The sequence below is a fragment of the Sorex araneus genome, chromosome X (genome assembly GCF_027595985.1).
Source record: "Sorex araneus isolate mSorAra2 chromosome X, mSorAra2.pri, whole genome shotgun sequence".
NCBI lineage: Eukaryota > Metazoa > Chordata > Mammalia > Eulipotyphla > Soricidae > Sorex > Sorex araneus.
The window spans coordinates 234,149,123-234,172,573 of NC_073313.1; the positions used below are offsets into that span (position 1 = coordinate 234,149,123).

The window sequence follows — 23,451 nt, forward strand, 5'->3', positions numbered from 1 at the left end:
GGAGACATAGGTCTTGGCATCCCGTGAGGACTGGTGTTTGAATTCACTGATGAAACTTGTCTGGTTTACAGGGTGCTAATGAGTGAGATTGGCGAGTGTTTGGACAACTCTGATGTATCCTCATTAATTTTCCTCCTGAAGGACCATCTGTGCCGAGGCAAGATGTCCAACAAGAAGGTGAGTTTTCTTTTTCTTGGTTCCTGGTTTCTGAGGTTGGGTTTATGTGTCAGTGTTTCTCCCTGGTCTGTCAGGTCATTGGGGGATTGTCATTCCCACAAAAGGTGGGAAACATTTGTCCACTTCCATCTCTGACCTTTGCTTGCTCATGGTCAGAATGGAGTCACTGGGCAGCCTGTAGACGGAGCTGTAGGTGGAGTTCTTGGATCTTGCACCCAGGATGTAACAGAACTTGAGACTCTGGGGTGGGAGTAGGAGACTGGAGAAATAGGAGAGGTGGTCAGAAACTTGTCCTTCATGGCAGCTGCTTTAGCCAACCCTGGTTCCAATCCAGGCTCTACATATAGTCACCCTGAGCACCACCAGGGGTCATTCCTGGGACAGAGCCAGGAATAGCCCATGAGCATGGCTGGCTGTGGCCCCAAACAAAACTAACTAACAAAAAACAGAGATCAATTAGGGGAGGTTGTGATTGCTATGAAAGTTTTTTTTTTTTAATTTTTATTAGTGAATCACCGTTGGGTACAGTTACAAACTTATGAATGTTCATGTCTGTATTTAGTTTACATCCCTCCACCAGTGCCCATTCTCCTCCACCAATGATCTCAGTATCCCTCCCACCACCACCATCATAACCCCCACCACCCCATCCTGCCTCTGCGACAGGGCATTCCCTTTTGTTCTCTCTCCTGTTGTATGTTGTTGTTTGCAATAGAGGTATTGAGTGGCCATTATGTTCGGTCTATAGTCTACTTTTGTACGCAGCTTTCAACCCGAGTGGGTCCTCCCAGTATTCTCTACTGGATGTTCCCTTCTCTATCTCTGCTGCCTTTTCCCCCAGCATGTGAGGCCAGTTTCTGAGCTGTGGGGCAGACCTCCTGGTTCTTATCTCTACTACTCTTGGGTGTTAGTGTTCCATTCTGCTACTTTATAATCCACATATGAGTGCGATCTTTCTATGTCTGTCTCTTTCTTGCTGACTCATTTCACTCAACATGATACTTTCCATGTTGATCCACTTATATGCAAATATCATGACTTCGTCTTTTCTAACAGCTACATAATATTCCATTGTGTAGATGTACCAAAGTTTCCTTAACCAGTCATCTGTTTTTGGGCACTCCAGTTTTTTCCAGATTTTGGGTATTGTAAACAGTGCTGCAATGAACATAGAAATGCAGATGTCATTTCTACTATACCTTTTTGCCTCTCCAGGATATATTCCCAGGAGTGGTATTGCTGGGTCAAATGGGAGCTTAATTTCTAATTTTTTGAGAGTCATCCATATTGTTTTCCAAAAGGGCTGAACCAGTTGGCATTCCCACCAGCAGTGAAGGAGAGTCCCTTTCTCCCCACAACCATGCCAATACCAGTTGCTTTTGTTTTTTTGGATGTGGGCCAGTCTCTGGTGTGAGATAATATCTCATTGTTGTTTTGATCTTCATTGCCTTGGTGATTAGTGATGTAGAGCATTTGCTCATGTGCCTCTGAGCCATTCGGATTTCTTCTTTGGGAAAGTTTCTGTTCATTTCATCACCCCATTTTTGATCAGGTTGGCAGTTTTCTTCTTGTGGAGTTCAACCAGTGCCTTGTATATCCTTGATATCAACCCCTTATCGGATGGGTATTGGGTAAATATCCTTTCCCATTCTGTAGACTGTCTTTGTACTTTGGTCATTGTTTCTTTTGAGGTACAGAAGCTTCTTAGTTTGAGATAGTCCCATTTATTGATCTGTTTCACTTGCTTGGCCAGTGGCGTGTCATCTTTGAAGATACCGTTGGCTTCAATGTGTGGAGGGTTTTGCCGACCTTGTCTTCAATGTACCTTAGGGATTCTGGTCTGATGTTGAGGTCTTTAGTCCATTTTGATCTGACTTTTGTACATGGTGATAGATGGAGATCTGAGCCCATTTTTTTGCTTATAGCTGTCCAGTTTTGCCAGAACAATTTGTTAAACATGCTTTACTTGCGTGCACTTCACATTTCTTGCTCTCTTATCAAAGATTAGATGTTCATATATTTGGGGTGATGTTTCAGAATATTCAACCCTGTTCCATTGGTCTGTGGCTCTGCCTTTGTTCCAGTACCATGCTGTTTTAATTACTACTGCTTTGTTGGGGAGGTTGATTCCTCCCATTTTCTTTTTCCCAAGAATTGCTTTAGCTATTCATGGGGGTTTATTGTTCCATATGAATTTCAGGAGTGCTTGCTCCATTTCTTTGAAGAATGTAAAGGGTATCCTTATAGGGATCACATTGAATTTGTACAATGCTTTGGGGAGTATTGCCATTTTGGTAATATTAATTCTTCCAATCCATGAGCAGGAGATATCTTTCCATTTCCTCGAGTCCTCTTTCATTTCCTGAAGTAGTGTTTTGTAGTTTTCTTTATACAAGTCCTTTACCTCCTTAGTTAAGCTGATTCTGAGGTACTTGATCTTTTGAGGCACAATTGTGAGCGGGATTGCTTTTAGCATGCTATGAAAGTATTTTAATTCCTGCTAGCCTGTTTTATGATCTAGTGACTTAAGGAGAGGCCTGGGCCTCTACGTTTTTAACCATGTGTCTTAAAGGACTGCTTCTGAGCACTCTGGTAGGACAGTGCTGGAGTGTTTTCTCCTGTTCATTAATGACTGTAGCTTCATTTCTAAAATCTGGGAATACAGGGTCACTAATTTATGCCTCCACCATCAAGTGTACAAGAAGGACAGTGGAAAATTAGAGCTTCCTCTCTTGTGCTCTCTCTCTCTTGTTCACTCTCTTGCTTTCTAACTCTTTTGCTCTCTCTTATTTTCTAGTCAATCTCCCAATCACTTGTAGAGATTGAATTATTATTTTTATTTTCACAAATAAAAGTATCTCTTAGAGTGACTAAAGGTTAAATAAAGAGAAACAAGACCAGAATAATCAAATTTTAAATGAAGGGAAACAACACCCAAAGCAGTGCCTACCTCTCTAGTAGAGTTCTTTCCCCATCCCTGTGGTCGAGGATAAGTGAGTACCAAGAGACCTTACCTTGGTATTTCGCCCCTTCATAATGTCCAGAATTGATGAAAATGTTTTAGGTACTTTAAAATTGTATCATTGATATTTTTCTGGTGCATATTCTCCCTCAGCTATTATTCCTTTTTCATTTTTAGAAGAAACCTGAGAACATTTTTCAGTATGAAGCCAACTTGACTTTTTGGAATAGAGATTTTAATTCATTTATTTATTTGTTTTTTTTGCCACACCTGGCAATGCTCAGGGGTTACTCCTGGCTCTTCACTCAGGAGTCACTCCTGCTGGTGCTCAGGAGACCATATAGGATACTGGGATCGAACCTGGGTGTGCTGCGTGCAATGCACATGCCTACCCGTTGTATGACCCAGGAGGGACATACAGTTTTTTTTGGGGACGTCAGTTTTTTCCAGACTTTGGCTATTGTAAACAGTGCTGCAGTGAAGCACTGACAGAGAAGACGGCTCCAGGACCATGGAGAGTCGTGGCATAGACACCTCTTGTCACATTTTCAGGCTGTTACGAGTTTGCATTGGAGCTTAATCATCTGAGTGACTTACATTTGTTTCTTGTGGCTCTCATAGAGTTTCTTGAAGCTTGTGGTCGAATTGGAGAAACAAGATCTGCTGGCTCCAAATCAATTGGATTTACTCGAAAACTGCCTAAAGAGCATCCACAGAATAGACCTGAAGAGGAAGATTCAGAAGTTCAAGCTGTCTGGTAAAAGAAATTCATCCCGTGTATAGTAGATCAGCTTAGAAAAGCGTTCATTTAGAGAAAGGAAACTATTTCATCCATGTGTTGGATGGGTGATAGAACAGAATCAGAAGGTCCACTAGCCTGGAGATACAGGTTATATCTCTCTTGTCTTTACATCCAAGATATGTTACCTGTATCACCCAATCTGCTTGGCCTCAGTCTTGGCCTCCTTAAAAAATGCTGCCAAGTGGTTCCAGCCCTCAACAGAGAGTCTGCGCCCACATTTCCTGCCAGGGGTGATAGCACTGTGGATGATTCAGAGTGGATGCTAGGCCCTGAACACCAGCCAACTCTGGGTGGTATTATGTCCCTGGGGTCCCCAGGCTGCCTTGCAGGTGTCCTGAGCTTTAGCTTTTCCCCTCCCATGCGAGCAGGTAGCTAGCCCAAGTGGTACATTACAGATCTTGAATATTTGAGATTCTGAGTTTGATCCACAGTACTACTCAGTCCCTTGAGTACTACCACGTGTGGCTCTGGTTATTCTTGATGGCTCTAGTAACCCCTGAGCACAACCCCAATGGTTTACACTGGTGAGTGGCCTCTGGGTCCCCTCAGCACGCTTGGGTGTGTCCCCTAATGAAAAACAAAATCCTGAACACCTCAATGTTGAGAAGCTCACCTTTTTTTACTGATAACCAGGCCCACCAGAAAGAGAACAGACTGTTTTTGTTTTGGGGAACTTGTGGGGTACACCTGGCAATGCTCAGGGCTTCCAATACTCAGGAATTACTCCTGACAGTGCTCGGGGACCATATGGGATTCAGGGATTGAACCCAGGTTGTCCTCATGCAAGGCAAACACCCTACCCACTGTACTATCACGTGGTCTCAAAAGAATGGACTTTGATGGGCCTTTCTCATGCAACCCCTCTCCCGTGGCTTCTAGACTCAGTCTCTGCATGGACTCTGTTAGCAGTCCAGAACCTAGAGGGCATAGCTGAGGACCAGTGATCCATAGGTACACTACTCTCCTCCTTTTCCCTTGAAATCATTGCATGAATATTGAGAGCAGAAATGGCAGTTTTAATTCATTCTTAAAGATCTTGGTGGCAGAGTTGGTCTGATTTGATAATTTTGAATTCAGAAAGGTGGCTGAAATGTGGAGTGTTTTGAAAGAAAGTATTAACTTTGCACTGAGACCATGTTGAAGATTCATTTGATAATCATTTGTAAATCTTAACTCAATAACTTCTTTTTTAATTGTAGCTCAAGGAGGAGATGCTAAATATATGAATGTTCTTTCGGCTTCTCTCCCAAAGCTGAGTCTTAATGATTCTGCACATAACTTCATGGTAAGTCTGCAGCTAATGTTTTAGGTTCCAACTTGAAATGCTTTTGAAACTTTGATGAAAAAACACACTTATTTTCACAGCATGTACTGATTTACTATCAGGAAAACTTGTGATAGAAATATGTACTTGTTTAATAAATATGTATAGCTTATTATAAGGCTAGCATGTTTGTTGAGATAATTTGGAAAATAGAAATATGAAAGGAGGAATTATATAGTCTACTTCAAAATAACTATCCTTTGCTTTTTACATTTTGTTTGTTTGTTTTTTTTCCGGCCACACCTGGCAGTGCTTAGGGTTTGCTCCTTGATCCTGTCTCTGTGCTCAGGGATAACGCCTGGTGGTTCTTGGAGAACCGTATGTGATGCCAGGTATAGAAGTTTGGTTGGCAGTGTGCAAGACAAGCACCTTTCCCACTGTACTATAATTTTGCTGCTGCACTTCTATGTTGTTAGTGAAATAATTGGCTTCACTATTTATGTAGCCTATTGGGAATTATCTTTTTATTTCTTCCTAAATTTGCAATGTTTGTTACCCTGGTCATTCATTTTTTTAGTAAGAGGTCACTGTGGCATATGATTTATGTAACTTTCTCACAAGATTTAGTAGCTGAATACAGGAATATTAACTCACAAGGGTGAAAAAATATTTTAAAAGTTACAGTGATATTGAATAACAGATGGCATCAAAAAATTAACATAAAAAAACTTACATGACTGCAGTACATTGCTCTTAAAATCTAATTTTTACTTGATGTTATGGCATTTATTTTTTTTGGCTTTTCGGGTCACACCCAGCGATGCTAAGGGCTGACTCCTGGCTCTGCACTCAGGAATTACTCCTGGTGGCGTTCGGGGGACCATATGGGATGCTGGGAATCGAACACCGGGTCGGCCGAGTGCAAGGCAAATGCCCTACCCACTGTGCTATCACTCCAGCCCTTGATGTTATGGCTTTTAAACACTATGTAAGAGTGTGTGCACATCCATATTGGTTCCCTTATTTTATCCTAGATTCTCAGTCTTTTACCAGATTGTGAGTTACTAGTGAATGATAAAAGAAACTGACATTTTTTGTTTTCTTTTTCTTTTAAAAGATATTTTCTTTGGGGCAGGAGAGATAGTACAGCAGGTAAGGCACTTGCCTTGCATGTAGCCAACCCAGGTTTAATTCCTGACGTCCCACATTGTCCCCCAAGCACTGATAGGAATAATTCTCGAGTACAAAGCATGTGTTTATATATATTTAAGATATATATATATACATATATATGGTATTTATATAAATTAAAGGGATATACATTTTTCCCTTTAATTTAAACACACGGACTTGGTTATAGACACAGCTTAATGACTGGTATATGTCTTTCTTTTGGCTAGGATAACACCAAAGGAGAAGTGTTAATTGGGAGCTGAGAGTGTTACATGGCTGACAGTATACAGTTTGCATAGCTTCCACAGGACCTGAGATCTGAGAAGAGACAGGGCTGATTCAATATTTCATTCTGCACTCATCAGATTCTAGTCTTAAGACATGGTAGCTTATCATCAAGAACCAAGCCCACATTTGGTTGTGTAGCTAAGCAGTTATGGAACAATAGTAATAGAACATTTTAAAAGCACTTCTCTGTGTGAGGCACTGTCCTGGGGCTTTGTGTACATTTCAGTTTTATGGGAGATTTATGAGGTATGAGCTGTTATTCTCATTTTGAAGATAAGAAACACACACACAGACATATATATATATATATATATATATATATATATAGAGAGAGAGAGAGAGAGAGAGAGAGAGAGAGAGAGAGAGAGAGAGAGAGGGGGAGAGAGGTTAAATAACTTGCTCAAGTTTCTGTAGTTATGTGTGGCAGAATTAGGATTCATAGCTGGATTTGTACTACCAGAGTTGGATGAGAGTTGAGTGTCAGTCACACATTCCAACAGCTTGTTCTAAGTTGGAGATTTTATAGGAACTTGGCTATACTGTAATATTTGACTAATTCTATTGAGCCGTTTTTGATCATTCAAGTTTTCTAGTCTAGCATGTTTTCTACTTCATTGTATTTTCACTTTTTTTAAAGAAGAATTACCTGAGAGATGTTAAGGTGCTTGCCTTACATACAGCTGACCCCGGTATGATCCCTGGCACTATGGCACTAGTCCCAGCCAATTCCTGGTGTGATCTTTTTTTTTTTTTCCCAATTTTTGGGTCACACTCAGCGATGCACAGGGATTACTCCTGGCTTTGCCCTCAGGAATTACTCCTGGCGGTGCTCGGGGATGCTGAGAATCGAACCCGGGTCGGCTGCGTGCAAGGCAAATACCCTACCCGCTGTACTATTGCTGCAGCCCCTGGTGTGATCTTTGTCTTTGAGCTGAGTCAGGAGAAATCTCTGATCACTGCAGATTATGGCCAAAAAGAAAAATAAAAATAGAATAATAAAAAAACGATTCGCCTTATTCCTTGACCACGGAATGTGGAATTTATAGTGTTAATAGTGCTAGCTGTTCTTATTTAGATCATTTATTTGTGAATGTGATATTTATATTTTTACTCAGTCCTGCTGAGGTATTTAAGGAGGTGTCAAATAATGTGTCTCTAAACACCTAACAGAGATTGTGACCTTATTCTTTATATTTCAAGTTCCAGAATGGGAAAAATGAAGAAAAAAGAATCACTGTGGAACAACAAGCAATTCAAAGTAAGACACTTCAGAAAAAAAATGCATGTTGAAAATGTGTATTTCGTTTTGTCATTTATTTACTTACTTTTACAGTAGTGCTGCTGTTACTATTTTATGCTTGCAGTACCGCTGCAATAAGCCAACCACCAGAGTGCCAGGATTCTCACACCATTCCCCCAAGATCCCTTCTCCTCATTCCCCCTAGTACCCTCAACCCACAGTTCTAGTGACTGGATCTCAGGGTTGTTTCTACTGCAGATTAAGACCAAGTTTTCTATATTCATTCATTCATTCATTCATTCATTAATGCTTGATCATACAAACTATTGCATTTTTAGAGCTGGCTGTTTCCTTTATCTACACAACGTAATTAAGATCTCAAAAAGCAGTTAAACTCTTAAAATGCATTCATTGGCATTTTTAGTTATAATTATTAGCATTTTAAAAACCAATTAGCTTTTCTAGTTTATTAGCAAGCCTTTCAACTTCATCATCTTGACTATATTTGTGATAGGCCAGTTTATACCTAAGATGGAGCTATGTTAGCTTCATTAATGAGCCATATTAAACATAATAACTAACATAAGGGAAAGCACTATAGTATGTTCGTCCCATTGTTCATCTATTTGCTCGGGCACCAGTAATGTCTCCACTGTGAGACTTGTTGTTACTGTTTTTGGCATATTGAATACGCCACAGAAAGCTTGCCAGGCTCTGCCATGTGGGCGGGATACTCTGGGTAGCTTGCTGGGCTCTCCGAGAGGGACAGAGAAATCGAACCCGGGTTGGCTGCATGCAAGGCAAATGCCCTACCCACTGTGCTATTGCTCCAGCCCAGCATAAGGGAAAATAAAGGATAATAGAATCTTATTTTATAGCTTACTTAATGAATCTAGATATGCTACAGATGACATCTGCCATCTCCTATAAAGAAATAAGAAAACAGATTAAATAAATAATTACTAAATAATTAGATCAAAGATGAAATCAAGGAAGAAATGAAAAGATTCTTTGAAACTAATGAGAATGAAGGAACAAATGATCAGAATCCGTAGGACTTAGGAAGGAGGGAAAACTCAAATCAATAACCTAAGTACATGTCTTTATCAATAACCTAAATACATGTCTTTAGACACCTGGAGAAGGAACAGCAAATGAATCCCAACACTAGTAGAAGGGAGGAAATAATAAAAACTAGGGCAGAGATCATTTATACAGAAACCAAGAAGCAACAGTAGGCCAAAGCAATTGTACAGGAGGTAGGTCACTTGCCTTGTACACAGTCACCACCAGAAGTAAGCCCTGAGCCCAGAGCCAGGAGTAAACCCTGAGCACTGTTGGTGTGGCCCCAAAACGAGTAAGGAAGAAAGAAGAACAAAGTGTCAACAAAATCAGGAACTGGTTCTTCTTAAATAAATGAATAAATAAACAAACAAACAAGATAGACAAATCTTTGGCTAGACTCAAGAGGACAAAAAAAGAAAATGCCCAGATAAATCACATCAAAGACTAAAGCGTGAAAATTTCAAAGATTCCTCAGAAATTCAAGATATGAAGAGAAATTAATATAAAAATCTTTATATGGTTAAGCTGGAGAATCTTGTAATCTCCCAAAACTGAGTATGGAAGTAATAGAAAACCTGAACAGGCTAATCACAAGCAAGGAAATTGAAACAGTAATTAAAAATCTCCCCCAAAACCAAAGCTCTGGTCTATTTGGATTCACTGGTGAATTCTATCAAAACTTCTTTCAGTTTGTTTTTGGGTGACACCTGACAGTGCTCAGGGTTTACTCCTGGCTCTGTACTTAGAGATCTCACTCCTGGCAGACTTGGGTTACCATATGGGGTGCCAGGGATCAAACCTGTGGTGGCTTCTTGCAAGGTTAAGTGCCTTCTCCACTGTACTTTCTCTCAGGCCCTTCTATCAACCTTTAAAGAAGACTTAAAAGGTTACTGTATTACTACCCTATTTTTCAGGCTCTTCCAAAATTTCAAAGAAAAACAGTAATTTTTCCTAACAGTTTATATGAAGTCAATAACCAAAGCAGATAGAGATACTACAAACATTTTTTTCAGATAATTTCTCTCATGAACATTGACTTAAAAATCCTCAATAAAATCTTAGCAAACTGAATCCAGTAGCACTTTGAAAAGATCATACACCATGATCAAGAAGTCAAGACGGATTCATCCTAGGGATACAAGGGTAGTTTAGTATACTCAAATCAATTAATGTAATATCCCACATTTTTATAGAGGAAAATAAAAATGTTATGATCATAACAGTAAAGAGAAGGCCTTTAACAAGATCCAATATCCATTTGTGATAAAAAGCCTCAACAAAATCGGGTTAGAAGGAGCCTTCCTCAAGATAATAAAGGCTGTCTGTAGAAAACCCACAGCCAGTATCATATCAGTGAAGAACTGAAAGCATTCTCACTGAGATCACGCACAAAGCAAGAATGCCCCTGTCTCCACTTATATTTAAACTTCTAGAAACAGCAGTCAAAAAACAACACTAATAAATAACCCCATAGTATAATTTTTAACCAAATTGTATTATTCCATTGTGTATATGTACCAGAGTTTCTTTAACCAGTCATCTGTTTTGGGGCACTCTGGTTTTTTCCAGATTCTGGCTATTGTAAACAGTGCTGCAGTGAACATAGAAATGCAGATGCTATCTCTACTATACCTTTTTGCCTCTCCGGGATATATTCCCAGGAGTGGTATTGCTGGGTCAAATGGAAGCTCAATTTCTAATTTTTTGAGAATTGTCCATATTGTTTTCCAAAAGGGCTAAACCAGTCAGCATTCCCACCAGCAGTGAAGAAGAGTCCCTTTCTCCCCACATCCACGCCAACACCGGTTGTTTTTGTTTTTTGGGATGTGGGCCAGTCTCTGTGGTGTGAGATGATATCTCATTATTGTTTTGATCTTCATTGCCTTGGTGATTAGTGATGTAGAGCATTTGCTCATGTGCCTCTGAGCCATTCGGATTTCTTCTTTGGGAAAATTTCTGTTCATTTCATCACCCCATTTTTTGATCGGGTTGGCAGTTTTCTTCTTGTGGAGTTCAACCAGTGCATTGTATATCCTTGATATCAACCCTTTCATAACATTTTAAAGAATTATTTTTATATCTACCCATCTGTCTGGAGGGGTCACATCCTGTAGTGCTCTGACGAGGGCTACACCCGGCGGTTCGGGGAGTGTGGCTTGAGGTGCTGGAATTAGACTCTCCTTTGCATAGGCAAGACACGTGCTCTGTCATTGAAGCTATCTCCCCAGCCAAGAAGTGTCTTTCTCTTTTGTTTTGGGTCACACCTGGGAGTGTACAGGGCCTACTCTGGCTCTGTGCCCAGAAGTTGTTTCTTGTGGCACTCAGGGGACCACGGTGGTGCCAGGGATTGAACCTGAGTCTCCCACATCTTGTTTTCACTGTGGAGCATGCAGTTACCCATTGACTTACCTCTCCAACTCCATTTCTCTTCTTTTTTTTTTCTTTTTTGCTTTTATTGGGTAACACCCGGCAATGCATAGGTGTTACTCCTGGCTGTGCACTCAAGAATTACTCCTGGTGGTTCTTGGGGAACCATATGGGATGCTGGGAATCGAACCTAGGTCGGCCTCGTGCAAGGCAAATGCTCTACCACTGTGCTATCACTCTAGCTCATGAAGGGTGTTTCTTTAGCTTTTATTTTGAGTCCTTGAAATTAGGGCTTGAGACTTGATTTCTTGCTGCAGTGCCCATTATTGTTTCAGATACAGGGTCTGAGGGCCGATGGAAGGACCTTATATTCCTGAGTGGTTTGGGATTTATCTTGTATGCAGTGAAGATTATAAACACTGTGAACAGGCCTGCTGGAAGCCTTTTTTGTGTGACATACCCCTTGCCAACATCTATGACTCAGCCCACAGCCTCTCTGTGTGCACCTGGAAACTGAGAAACATATTGTCCAAGTTAGCAGATGGTGCAGCCCAGGCCTGTCATCCTTGTCTAACATTCTGCTCTCTCATCAAAGCTTGTGAAGAGCGAATGCATTCCTCAAGAGACAACATGTTTCTTCAGACGTTGCTGAGGTGGTGATGAGATTAGCCTTCTGAAAACTGTGTAGAAGGAAATAGGAGACTTGGTAGTTTTTGACCTGAAGATAGAAACAGACCCCACTTCTTTCTCATTGCTCCCTGATACCGGGTTTACCCCTGGTTGTTGTCGTTCTACTGAGGTAATGGGCACTTTCAGCAACCCTGGTGATTAATAGGCAAGCTATTTTATAGCTGTATTTTCTTTACTAATAAGGGAAAGAAAACATGCTGATAATTTGGCTTTAATCATGTGGAATATTAAAATAATTAAACTAAGTATTGATGTTAATTTGGACTTCCAAATAGATTTCCATTGAATGAAAGAATGAATGATGATGATTCTGTTAAGCTCTTCCTAAGTGCCTTAAAGATGGGCATATAGTGCTTGCTATGGCAGCACATATACGTTCAAATTGGAATGGTATAGAGAAGATTAGCATAGCCCCTGTGCACAGATAACATGCAAATTTGTGGAGCATTCCATATTTAAAAAAACTGGCTGGGCATGTTGTATGGTTTAAAAAAAATTCTTCTGCTGTATGATGAATAAAATATAAAAAGATAAAGTAAAATTACTTCTTAATTCCAAATATTAGAGACCACCATTATTTAATATTTGATTTATATACCTACAGACTATTTTAAGTATATAATGTAAGTATAGACATACATATTAGTACATGGGGTGTATTCTGCATACTTTTATATCAAATTCACAAAAATCTCATCCTTTTTAATGTAGATATTCCATTATAGAAACCATAATGTTTGTTTTGGAGACACATCCAGCTATTCTTAAGGCTTGTCACTGGTTCTGAGCTCAGGGCTCACCACTCGTAGGACTCAGGGGCCTTATGCACTGGTGATTAAACGTTGGGTGGCCACATGCAAGATAAGCACCTTTGCTATACTATCTCTCTGGTTTTTGCTACCATAATTTATCAACAGTTTTCATGTTGGAAGGTGACTTGTAGCTTGTCATTTAGGGCCATCATACATTTCACTAGGTAGTCTTGATATTTTTGCATACTTGCTCTATTACTTCTTCAGGAAAAATTTCCAGAAGCATAGTGTTGATTTAAAGGTTTGCTTATGGGGACCAGATCTGGTGGGAATTTTACTACCAGCTTAATGTTCCACTCTGGCCAGTTATCTCCCGAGCCTGGTTTTGCCAGTTTAGAAATGATTTCAGCTTACACAGATATGTTGATATTTAATTGTGCTCATTTCTCTTAAATCTTACCGTTATTGGTATTTCCCTGGCTGTCATTGTTCTTCATTTTGGTAACAGTGTTAGAAGATAGATATTGTTTAGAGGTTTAAAAACAGCAAAAACCAACAAAACTTTTAAATGAACTTGCCCAAGATATGGAACTCATCTGTGGTGTGAGTTTTAGCTAGTCCTTTATGTTTGCTTCCTCCACCTCCCTGGGCTGACAAAGTTCATTGTCCCTCTGTCCCTTGCTTCCTCCTTTCTCCCTCTGCCCTGCCATTCCCTGTAATGCTCAGTATTCATTCATTTCGTACCTCGGCTTGAACCCAAGTTCTCTTATTTCCTAGGCATGTAGTTAACTGCTTGAACCACATCCCCGGTCTCTGATTAATTTTTACCCTTTGAAAATATCTTTAGACTCATCTGCCTTTGCTAAGGTAACTTCCCATCATGGTTTTCACATTTTATTTCATGACTTCCCAGTGTCTTACATTATGATCAAACATGGCCAGCTGTTTCCATGGGCAGTAAACTGTTGTAACCTTTCCCTGTCTGTGGTTTCCGGGGCAGTTCCCTTTAAGCGTTGGTGAGTGTTAGTGTATGTAATAAAGCTCTCTCTACTGTTGGGTAGTGAGATTATTTGATTTTCTTATCAGGTTAAAGTCTCATTAGTCACCTAGTCTCCACCCGACAAAGGACAAAGGAGAGTCTTCCTTCAGTTGTTACCTAGACAGATTTTTCTGTAGACTCCCTGTTTAACATGAGAACTTGTGTTTTCTTATCAGTTGAATTTTTCAATGTGAGAGGGAAACTTGGAGCCGGATGTAGTGAGGAAAGAAGAGGTAGATGATGAAAATAGAATAAGTGAACTGTTATGAAAGAAACACTGCTTGGGAGTAGCCCTAGTTTTTTTTAAATTTCAGCTTTATAATGATTTATTTCTCATTTCTCAGGAGTACCAGTGAAGACATCCATTCAGGAATCAGCAGCATGTCAGGTACAGAATGAATCACTTTCTTTACCATTGTATTGTATGCACAATATCTGTGGAGAATGCTAACTTTAAATAGATCATCTAGGAGGAGAGTAGAGAGGCTCAGGGTCGTGCCTTGTATGCCTTTACATGCCCAACGTGGGCTCAGTCTTTGGTACCATATTGTTATGGTATCCTTAGATCCCCCAACATCATGAGATATGGCCAGGGAGGTCACATAGCATCTCTGGATGGGTCTGGTGGCACTCAGCACTGCAGAGCCCAGGCAGCATCCCATCCTCAGGTTGCCCGACCAGCTTGCAGTGGGCCAGAATAAACTTTTTTGTGAGTCTGGGGAGGAGGGTGGTGATGAGTGTTGTTGGCTCAAAGGGTAGGAGCCCTGGGCCCTATCCTTGTCACTTTGTGGTCCCCCAGCACTGCTTGGAATACCCCTGGAGCATCCCCTGATGCTCCAGGATATTGCTTAGAGAAAGATACTGAAGTGGATTTTCTTAGTGAACTTTGCAGTGCAGGGAAATTCCAAAGTGGCACTTCTCTTTTCAGGTAAATGCTTACCAGCCACATAATTGAGCAGTGGCATGAAACCTTGACATGTTCTGGCTTTTGCTTAGACTGGGTGTCTCCTTTTGTACTGGTTTTGAACGTGTTATGTAACCTCTAGATTATTATGGAAACATCTGACCTACTTTTTTGTTTTGTTTTGTTTTTTGGCCACACCCAGTGGTGCTCAGGGTTTAATCCTGGCTCTGTGCTCAGGAATTACTCTTGATAGTTCTTGGGGGACCATATGGGATGCTGGGGATCAAACCCAGGTCGGCTATGTGCAAGGCAAAAGCCTACTCATTGTACTATATTTCTGGCCCCCATATGACCTGTTCTTAATTCAAATTGCCATTATTCTGCAAAGCTAAGGCACATGTAAAGAGAATGAACATTTAAAATTTAAACCAAAATTTTCTCAAGCACTTTAAGGAAAATGTTCCATCTAACAGGAAGGAAAATTGATATGAACTCGTAATAGTTCTGATGACTAGAGGCCATGTTCCTTTAGTGACTCAACTCCGTAGATGAATTTAAGGAAATGAGAGATGGTGGACCTTGCTGTGCAGAGCGAAATGTGGACTCTCAGCTATCCCTGTTTTCCTGTGCAGAACGTGCCAGAAAAGAGATACAGGATGCAGAGCAAGCCCCTGGGAATCTGCCTGATCATTGATTGCCTCTGCAGTGATACAGGTAGGTGTGGCTGCTGCAGTTCCACGATTGCCCACAGTGAGATCAGGAAATAAGCAAGTTGTATTCATCCCAGGGAGCCACCTCCACTGCAGGCACCAGCCCCTGCTAAGCCCGGTGCTTTTATATCACGAAGAGTAGCACACGTCACAGTTGAGTGTGGGCTGAGAAGTCTTGTTCTGTGTGTTTCTTGAGTGGCTTCATCAGCTGAGACCTTGGCATTTTCTGGTTCTGGTTGGTACGTGAAGGAAATCTAAGGAGGCTCTCACCAGAGACTTTTGGGACCCAGCCTGAAAGTGAGAGGCAGCATTTCCACTCTCCTTCCATTGGTTGCAACACCCTCTCATGTCCCCACCTAACTGCAGTGAACCTGAACTCGGTCCAGCTGCATCTGTCCACCCTGTGTGTCAATATATTGTTGCGCAGTTGTTGGCTGTCTCCAACGGAATCAGTCTCTGGTGATACAGCCAAAGAAATAGGAAGGGCCTGGAAAAGCGAAGCAAGCACATTATACTTAGGTTTTAAATCTTATTGAAAGCAAGGATCATTCTGTTTCTTCTCACCATTCTTTTAGACTGAGTCAGAAGTAAAAGACTGCCTTGAAATGTTACCATGGTGAGTTTATTGGAATGAGAATGTAAGAGAAGGTCAAATTAGCAACTATTAGACTGCATTTCCCAGGATTTCAAATATGAGCTCACTTTCTCATGTCCTATTTTTGGTGAGAAGTGATAAGTGCTGTCTCCTAGCTATAGATAAGTGTTCCTTCTGCTTTTTTAGTCCTTCGTACTGTTTCTTGTCAGTCTCGGTCTGTTGATATGGTTAGATTAGCCCTTACGTGTTTTCATAAGATGCCTTCCAGCAATGATCATGAAGAAATTTTGGAAAATGGGATGTTTGTTACTTCCTGAACAAACCTGAAAACTATATACCACATACCTGGGCCCCAGTGAGGTTACTGGGATGCTGTTGGGGAGCAAGCAGAAGTTTGGGGCCCAGCTTTTATTGGGGGAGATGGTAGGGGATTTAGGGTTCCTTAGGTTCCCTATTAAGGTGAATTCAAATCCAGAGGGAAGGAAGATAAAGCAGAGGACAAAACCCCAAAGAAGGAAGTGGTTGTTGCCCCTGTCGAATAGATTTCTAGAACAAAGAGCCTCCGTTGGGGGAAAGCCCGGCGCTGACGCTGACACTGTGGCTTCTTCTGGTGACAGTGAGTGGGATGGAGCCTCAAGCCTCTCTGATATGGAGATATGGATTGCTGAACTCAGCCTTAAGACCTCAGCTCAGGTGCTCCTAGCACACCCAAAAAACTTAACAAAAAACCATTTGTGGGGCTGGAGCGATAGCACAGCGGGTAGGTCATTTGCCTTGCACATGGCCGACCCAGGTTTGATTCCCAGCATCCCATATGATCCCTCCAGCACCACCAGGTGTAAGTCCTGAGTGCATGAGCCAGTGTATCACCGGGTGTGACCCAAAAAGCAAACAAAACAAAACAAAACAACAAAACTATTTGTAAAAAAAAAAAATTTTTTTAACAAACTGCTTATTAGAAGCAAACAAAAATTCCTGTCTAAATATGAGGAAATATTTTCTCAGTGACTGCTTTCATGCTTTGAAAGAGGTCTGTTAATTGCTTTCTACTTGCTTTTGCATTGCTTCTGGTTTATTCTTCAGTCCATCATGCCTGACTCCAGGGAGATGACTCAGAGGGCTAGTGCTGTACATGTGAGAGGCACCCACTGGTCTTCAGAGTCCTGCTCACTCTGTTCCAATCTGGAGTACCCTCTAAGGGGAGGGAGGAAGGGAGGGAGGGAGGCGTCGAACTGTTGCCAGTTATATGAAAAGAATCATAACCGTCAATCTGTGGTCTGTTGTGATCTGGTGACTAGCTGTGACCCAGTCTCTGTTTGTGTTTCCTTGCTGAGTTATCAGCCTTTTAGGAGCAGGAGCTGGTGTGTGTTGGTGTTTTTGTGCATTACAGGCATGTAGTCAATTGGACTCACACCATGCGGGTTTGAGTCAGAGCTCCATGTCCATCGCAGTGCTTCAGAGCAATTGTCCTAGCCTCCCCATGGCTCATTTTCTCTTTTGTAAGGAGGGTCTGCCTTACAGGGGAACTGGGAAGAAGGAATTCCTATCTAAAGGGTTGAACACAGTGTCTGGCCCACACGTAACTATGTTTTTCCGTTTGGGTTGCTTAATCCTAGTTGCAAACCGCCTAAAGCAAGAACTGTACGTGGTGGGGCTGGAGCAATAGCACAGCGGGTAGGGCATTTGCCTTGCACAAGGCTGACCTGGGTTCGATTCCCAGCATCCCATATGGTCCCCTGAGCACCGCCAGGAGTAATTCCTGAGTGCATAGCCAGGAGTAACCCCTGTGCATTGCCAGGTGTTACCCAAAAAGTAAAATAAAGAACTGTACGTGGTGTGGTACTTGGAGTCTGTTTCCAGACAAAGGAGGGACCAGTGGATTGGGGACCCGAGGCCTGAACTAGTTTCAGGGATGAGGGGACAGGTGCCATGAGTAGTGACTAATCGGAATGGAGGAGGTTAACCTGAGAGTGGGTGAGTTCTGGGGAAGTATCCAGGTGGAAGGCTGCCATTAGTTGGAGTGCACTTGGCAGAGGAGACTCAGTACAAAAGCCAGCACCAAGGAGAGCAGAGTGTGGCAAGATTTGATAGGTGGAAGAAGATGAAAAGGAGGGCAGAGTTGGAGGTGGAGCCAGGGAAGCTTTGGCCTGAGGTATGGGCAGATATCTCAAGTTCATTTGTACATCTGCCTTGATCAAGCTCTCCCTGCCACAGGGGATCAAGCATCGGCCCTTAGGTCACTTAGACACCCTCCCTACACTCAGGTGGCTGATCAATAGGTGGGAGGTCAGACGGCACCCTTACTCCATCCCCACTTTTTTTTTTTTTTTGCTTTTTTGGGTCACACCCGGTGATGCACAGGGGTTACTCCTGGCTCTGCACTCAGGAATCACTCCTGGCAGTGCTCAGGGGACCATATGGGATGCTGGGAATCAAACCCGGGTCGACCGCGTGCAAGGCAAACGCCCTACCCGCTGTGCTATCGCTCCAGCCCCCTCCATCCCCACTTTTATTGTGCCTTTTTTCTTTCTTTCTTTTTTTTTTTTTTGAGGGGGAGGGCAGCTTAGGGCCTACTCCTGGCTCTGTGCTCAGGTACCACTCCTGGCCGTGTTCGGGATCCATATGGAATGCTGGGGATCGAGCCCAGGTCTGTCCCATGCAAGGCAAGTACCCTACCCACTGTGCTCCGGCCCCTTTTGTGACTTATCACTGGAGGGGTCCTGAATCCTTCAGTATCTCCAGCCAAGGGTCAGAAGCAGGAGAGTGACTCTGCCAGAAGGTCACTCTCCTTTTCTCCCATCAACCATTCGGGTGTCCAACTATTTCCCAGCTTCCCTCCTGGTGGTTTTTCACTGGGAACTCTAGTTTTGCTTGATGGCAGTCTTAATTTTGTCTTCTCTCTCATAACAGAGCAGTTTTGTAAGGTTTCCTGTTTCTTGCCTAGGTAACTTTCATGTGGTTCATGTTGAACATTTGGGAGGCCTCAGATAGTAAATCTTTTTTTTTTTTTTATGAAAATAAAGGCCCTGATAGGGGGTTTGTACCTTGTAAGGAGAATAGACCTTCAAATTCATATCACAGATGACCTGTCTGTAAGCCCAGACCTAAGATCCTAGGTAGTTTTAGGCTCCTGAATAAAAAATGCTATTTGTCCTTTTCTCCCTTGCTCTTTCTGAAAAGCTTGAATTATTTTCATGCTTTTTTTTTTTTTTTTTTTTTTTTTTTTTTTTGCTTTTTGGGTCACACCCAGCGATGCACAGGGGTTACTCCTGGCTCTGCACTCAGGAATTACCCCTGGCGGTGCTCAGGGGATCTATATGGGATGCTGGGAATCGAACCCGGGTTGGCCGCGTGCAAGGCAGACACCCTACCCGCTGTGCTATTGCTCCAGCCCCTATTTTCATACTTTTGAACCAGGCTAAGTTTTCAAACAGGTGCTGCAAATACCTCTTGTAAAATTTGCAGACATGAACTTCCTGTTTTGCCTCACACACTGTACTGGTGAGGCGAATGGGGCATTAACTGTTCCGCTGGGTTCCTCAGCCTCCTTGACCTCCTTGAGCATATAACTCTCCATAATATTTGCAGTTAAAGCTCAGCCAGGGGAATGGAAGCCCACTGTGTTGCATCTGCTCCTGAGCTCTGCTGACCTGCATTCAAGGACATCAGGGAGTGAATGGCAGGGGACAGTTGTTAGATGAAGCTGTGTCCCCTTGGCACCTGCCAGCTTGACTACCAAGGAGTACACCTTCCATGTCTTGTTCTAATAGGGCTAATGTCCTTTTCTGAATAGTTTCCTCACGGGACTAAGAGACTGTGCTGGGCATTTCTCCCTGAGCATCCTTGTTTTCAGAGACTAAGTGGCCATTCTCTTAGAAGTTAAGCATCATTAGTAAAATTTCCCTTTCAGTCATAGTTACTTGCAGCTTAGGCTACATTACAAGCCTTCCTTTTCATAAACAGGATAAATATAGGATATAAGTAAGTAAGGTCAGCAGTCGCTTAGTGGAGATTTTGCAATGTCAGAATTAGGAAGTTTTAAGATAAGATTGGAAGGAGAACATGCTACGTGTAGATTTATGATTTATTGAACCCTTCAATGGACTTTAGGCAGCACTCCATCATCAAATATGTTACTATTTTTATAGCGGAATGGGTGGATATTCGTACTATGTGGTCAAGGTAAAGGCTGCAAATGGCCCTTCATTAGTTCAGAATAGGTTTTGTCACTGAAGAATTGAGACGCCATATAGTGCTTGAAAGGAGACATGCAAAAGTCTGCTTATAAAGGAGGCATTTAAAAAATTGTGGTAATTTCAAGTGTGTTTGAGTTGTCTATAAACCTGCTTTTGTTTGGTCTTCTCTGAGTAAGTGAAATGTTAGATTAGCTCCAGGCTGTGCTTCTAGCCCGCCTCCACACTCACACCTCCTTCTGCCTTCACTGTCAACCTTCCTTCCACACGGGGGCCTTTCCTTTGCACTATTTTGGGGGTCCCAACATAATGACATCTTACTCACAATCTCATCTCCAGGTATCCCCATCATCTTCCCTCCTCTACCACCTGTTTTACCTACCTGTCAGCCATTGTTTTATGTCCACTTCAAGGAGATGTAGCTCAGCATCAGAGCTCATGCCTTGCACGCTAGAGCCCCAGCAACACACAGACACACACACAGAGACACATGTGTGCGCACACACAGACACACATAGACATACACATGCAAACACACACAGAGACACACATGTCTGCACACAGACACAAAGACACACGCTAAATAAAAATAAAGTACTTAAAAATATTTGCTTTTTCTTGAAGCTGACAGGATTTTGAAAAATGAAAAATCCATTGTAACCTCCTCTATAGCCCCTTGTCTCAGGGCATCTGTAACAAATGAAGAAAAACATTTGTTTTTCTTGTAAAACATTTTTTGGGTCAAATGACTTCTAGAAATGCTGTATTTGCTCCTTCTCAGAGATTTTTAATGCCCGTTGACCTTAAAGGTTGAAACTTTCTCCTACAAAGAAACCTGTTAGTCTTGTCAGCTTCACATTTCTCATTCATTTAACGCAAAACACCCATTTTACACAGGATTTCCTGTCCAATTTATGTTCCATTTGTGTGTGCTTTGTATAATGCAGCGTTTGGTTCATTCACCATACCTTGTAAGTGATCGGAAAGCCTCTGATCAAGTCTTCCCTCTTTCTTGTTTATTTTATATATTTATTTAACAGATCCCTCTTCATAAATGGCGGCAAGATCAATGTAGGCTCACTTCAGCTCAAAGCTATTTCTAAATGAACAGGGTTGTGACTGACATTTTGCAGTACTGAGTTCTTTTGTTTTGCTGGATCTCAGTAGACCCTCAGCCTGTGTTCACTGAGTGTGGGCTTGACCGCTTCACTAATGTTCCCATGCTGACTATAGGCCAGAAGACAACCCAAGTGCTCATTTTAGGAAACGGACTTGTTTGTTTTTTATTTGGTTTGTTTTTTGGGTCACAAACTAGCAGTGCTCAGGGCTTACTCTTGGCTCTGTGCTCAGGGATTACTCCTGGCAAGTGCTCAGAAGACGTATTTGATGCTGGAGAGCAAACTGTGTTGGAAACTGTTTCAAAGAAACAGATTTTGTTTCTTTGAAACAGATTCGGCCCCATATTTTGCTGACAGATCTAAGGTGGAAGTGGGGTTTTTAGGATACTTAGAGGGAGAAGTGACAGGCAGTTTGCTGAAGCTTTTGTCTTCCATCTGAACACCCAATATTTTTCTTTCCCTATTTGCAGGAACTGACAGAAAGTGACTCATGTGACTTAGCCTTTGCTCAGAGTCTATTTTGACTCTAGCCTAGCTAGAGACCTTCCTCTGGGATTTAGAGAGGCAGATTCCAAGAGAGATGCTCAGCAACTTGAGGTTTAGAACAGCTGCCTTCATTTTCTTAAATATTAATCTTCTATTTGAATATGTACACAGGGTTTACAAATACCCTTCCCCATCTTTTTTGGGGGGGCGGACCACACCTGGCTGTCCTTAGGGCGTACTTATTATGGCTTACTTGTTATGAATAATCCACTAAAAATGGTCCAATAATGTTTCCTTGAGAAAAGTGTGTGAAGATTGTTGTATTTCATCCTGGAGCCATTGTATAAGAGATTACTAACATGTTTGATCAAATCTTGTGTGCTGCTCTCGGTACATCAGTAGTGTAGAGTGTGAAACGTCTTATAGCTGCAAATGCAGCCACACACTCCAGGAATTCTAAGATCTAAAATATGATTATACAGCTGATTCACTCATGGGTGAGGCTATTGATGAGATTATGTGGCACCAGGGGCAGTTTGTGGGTGTGACTGACACTGGTAAACTAGGGAGATGGGTGAAGGAGGCCCATTCTTGCTCCAAGCAAGCTTGGAGTTTTCAGTCACGGGTCCTGCATACCTGAGTTTTTCTGCAGATTCACTCATGGGTGAGACTCGTCCGAGCCTGTGGAGAGTGGCTGTGAGCATGGTGGTGATTACGTTCTGGAGGTTTTCACCTGCCAGGACTCTGTTGGGGGGGGGGAGGGACAGTCACCCACCCTCCCCCCCTTCACCCCCTTTGAGTTGCCCCAGTGATGACATCTGGCACGGGGTCTGGCAGCATCTCTTCAAGCATGTCATTGACACTTGTGTTTTAGCACAAAAAAAGGAGAGGGCCTTTAAAACTCTAGTAAAAAAGAGGGTTTGTTGTTGTTGTTTAGTGAATCACCATGAGGTACAGTTACAGGCTTACAAACTTTCATGCTTGTGTTTCAGTCATACAATGATCGTCGAATGCCCATCCCTCCACCAGTGCCCATTTTCCACCACTAATGGTCCCAGCACCCCCCCACACACACCCCATCCCCACCACTCCACCTCACCTCTGTGGTGGGGCGTTCTAAAAAAGAGGGTTATGAGGGAAGAAAACCAGTCTGAGATAGCAAGTAGACAAAAGAACTTTGACCCTGGGTGTATAGCAGGTTATACGCCATACATGGTTGCCTCGCACACGGCTGATCGGGTTCAATCCATGGCATCCCATACGGTCCCCTGAGCCTGAGCGTGCCAGGAGTAATTCCTGAGTGCAGAGCCAGGAGTGCAGATCCTGAGTTCTGCTAGATGTGTTCCCAAACCGAAAACCAAACCAATAAACAAAACCAAAAAACCCAACCACCCTTTGACTCTAATCTTTCCTTATTTGTGTCTGCCACCTAGTGGAGGGAATCGTGCATGACCCGAGACGCGAGTTGGCAAGCAGGAGTTTGCATTAAACCTCGTGATGAACTAGCCGAGTTGCAGACCAGATCCTCATTTACAAACACGTGTTTCAACCTAAGTGTATAGTTCTGGGAATGGAAGGTTCAATTACAACCCCAGAGGCCATGATTAGGAGGCAACGCTGCTATTG

General features: G+C 42.3%; 1 protein-coding gene and 1 non-coding gene across 3 annotated transcripts in view; both read left to right on the plus strand.

Moving 5' to 3' along the window:
- The window catches only part of CFLAR (CASP8 and FADD like apoptosis regulator), a 42,499-nt gene that overhangs the window by 13,912 nt on the left and 5,136 nt on the right, over positions 1-23,451 (plus strand). For both annotated transcript variants that reach the window (XM_055123095.1, XM_055123096.1), the window contains exons 3-8: positions 72-177; positions 3,761-3,896; positions 5,141-5,226; positions 7,867-7,924; positions 14,164-14,207; positions 15,356-15,437. In XM_055123095.1, coding sequence (XP_054979070.1) covers positions 72-177; positions 3,761-3,896; positions 5,141-5,226; positions 7,867-7,924; positions 14,164-14,207; positions 15,356-15,437 — 512 coding nt within the window. The remainder of the gene's footprint in view (positions 1-71; positions 178-3,760; positions 3,897-5,140; positions 5,227-7,866; positions 7,925-14,163; positions 14,208-15,355; positions 15,438-23,451) is intronic.
- Positions 12,379-12,487, plus strand: LOC129400501 (U6 spliceosomal RNA). Its single transcript, XR_008627733.1, has one exon. It is a non-coding gene; the product is annotated as a U6 spliceosomal RNA (small nuclear RNA).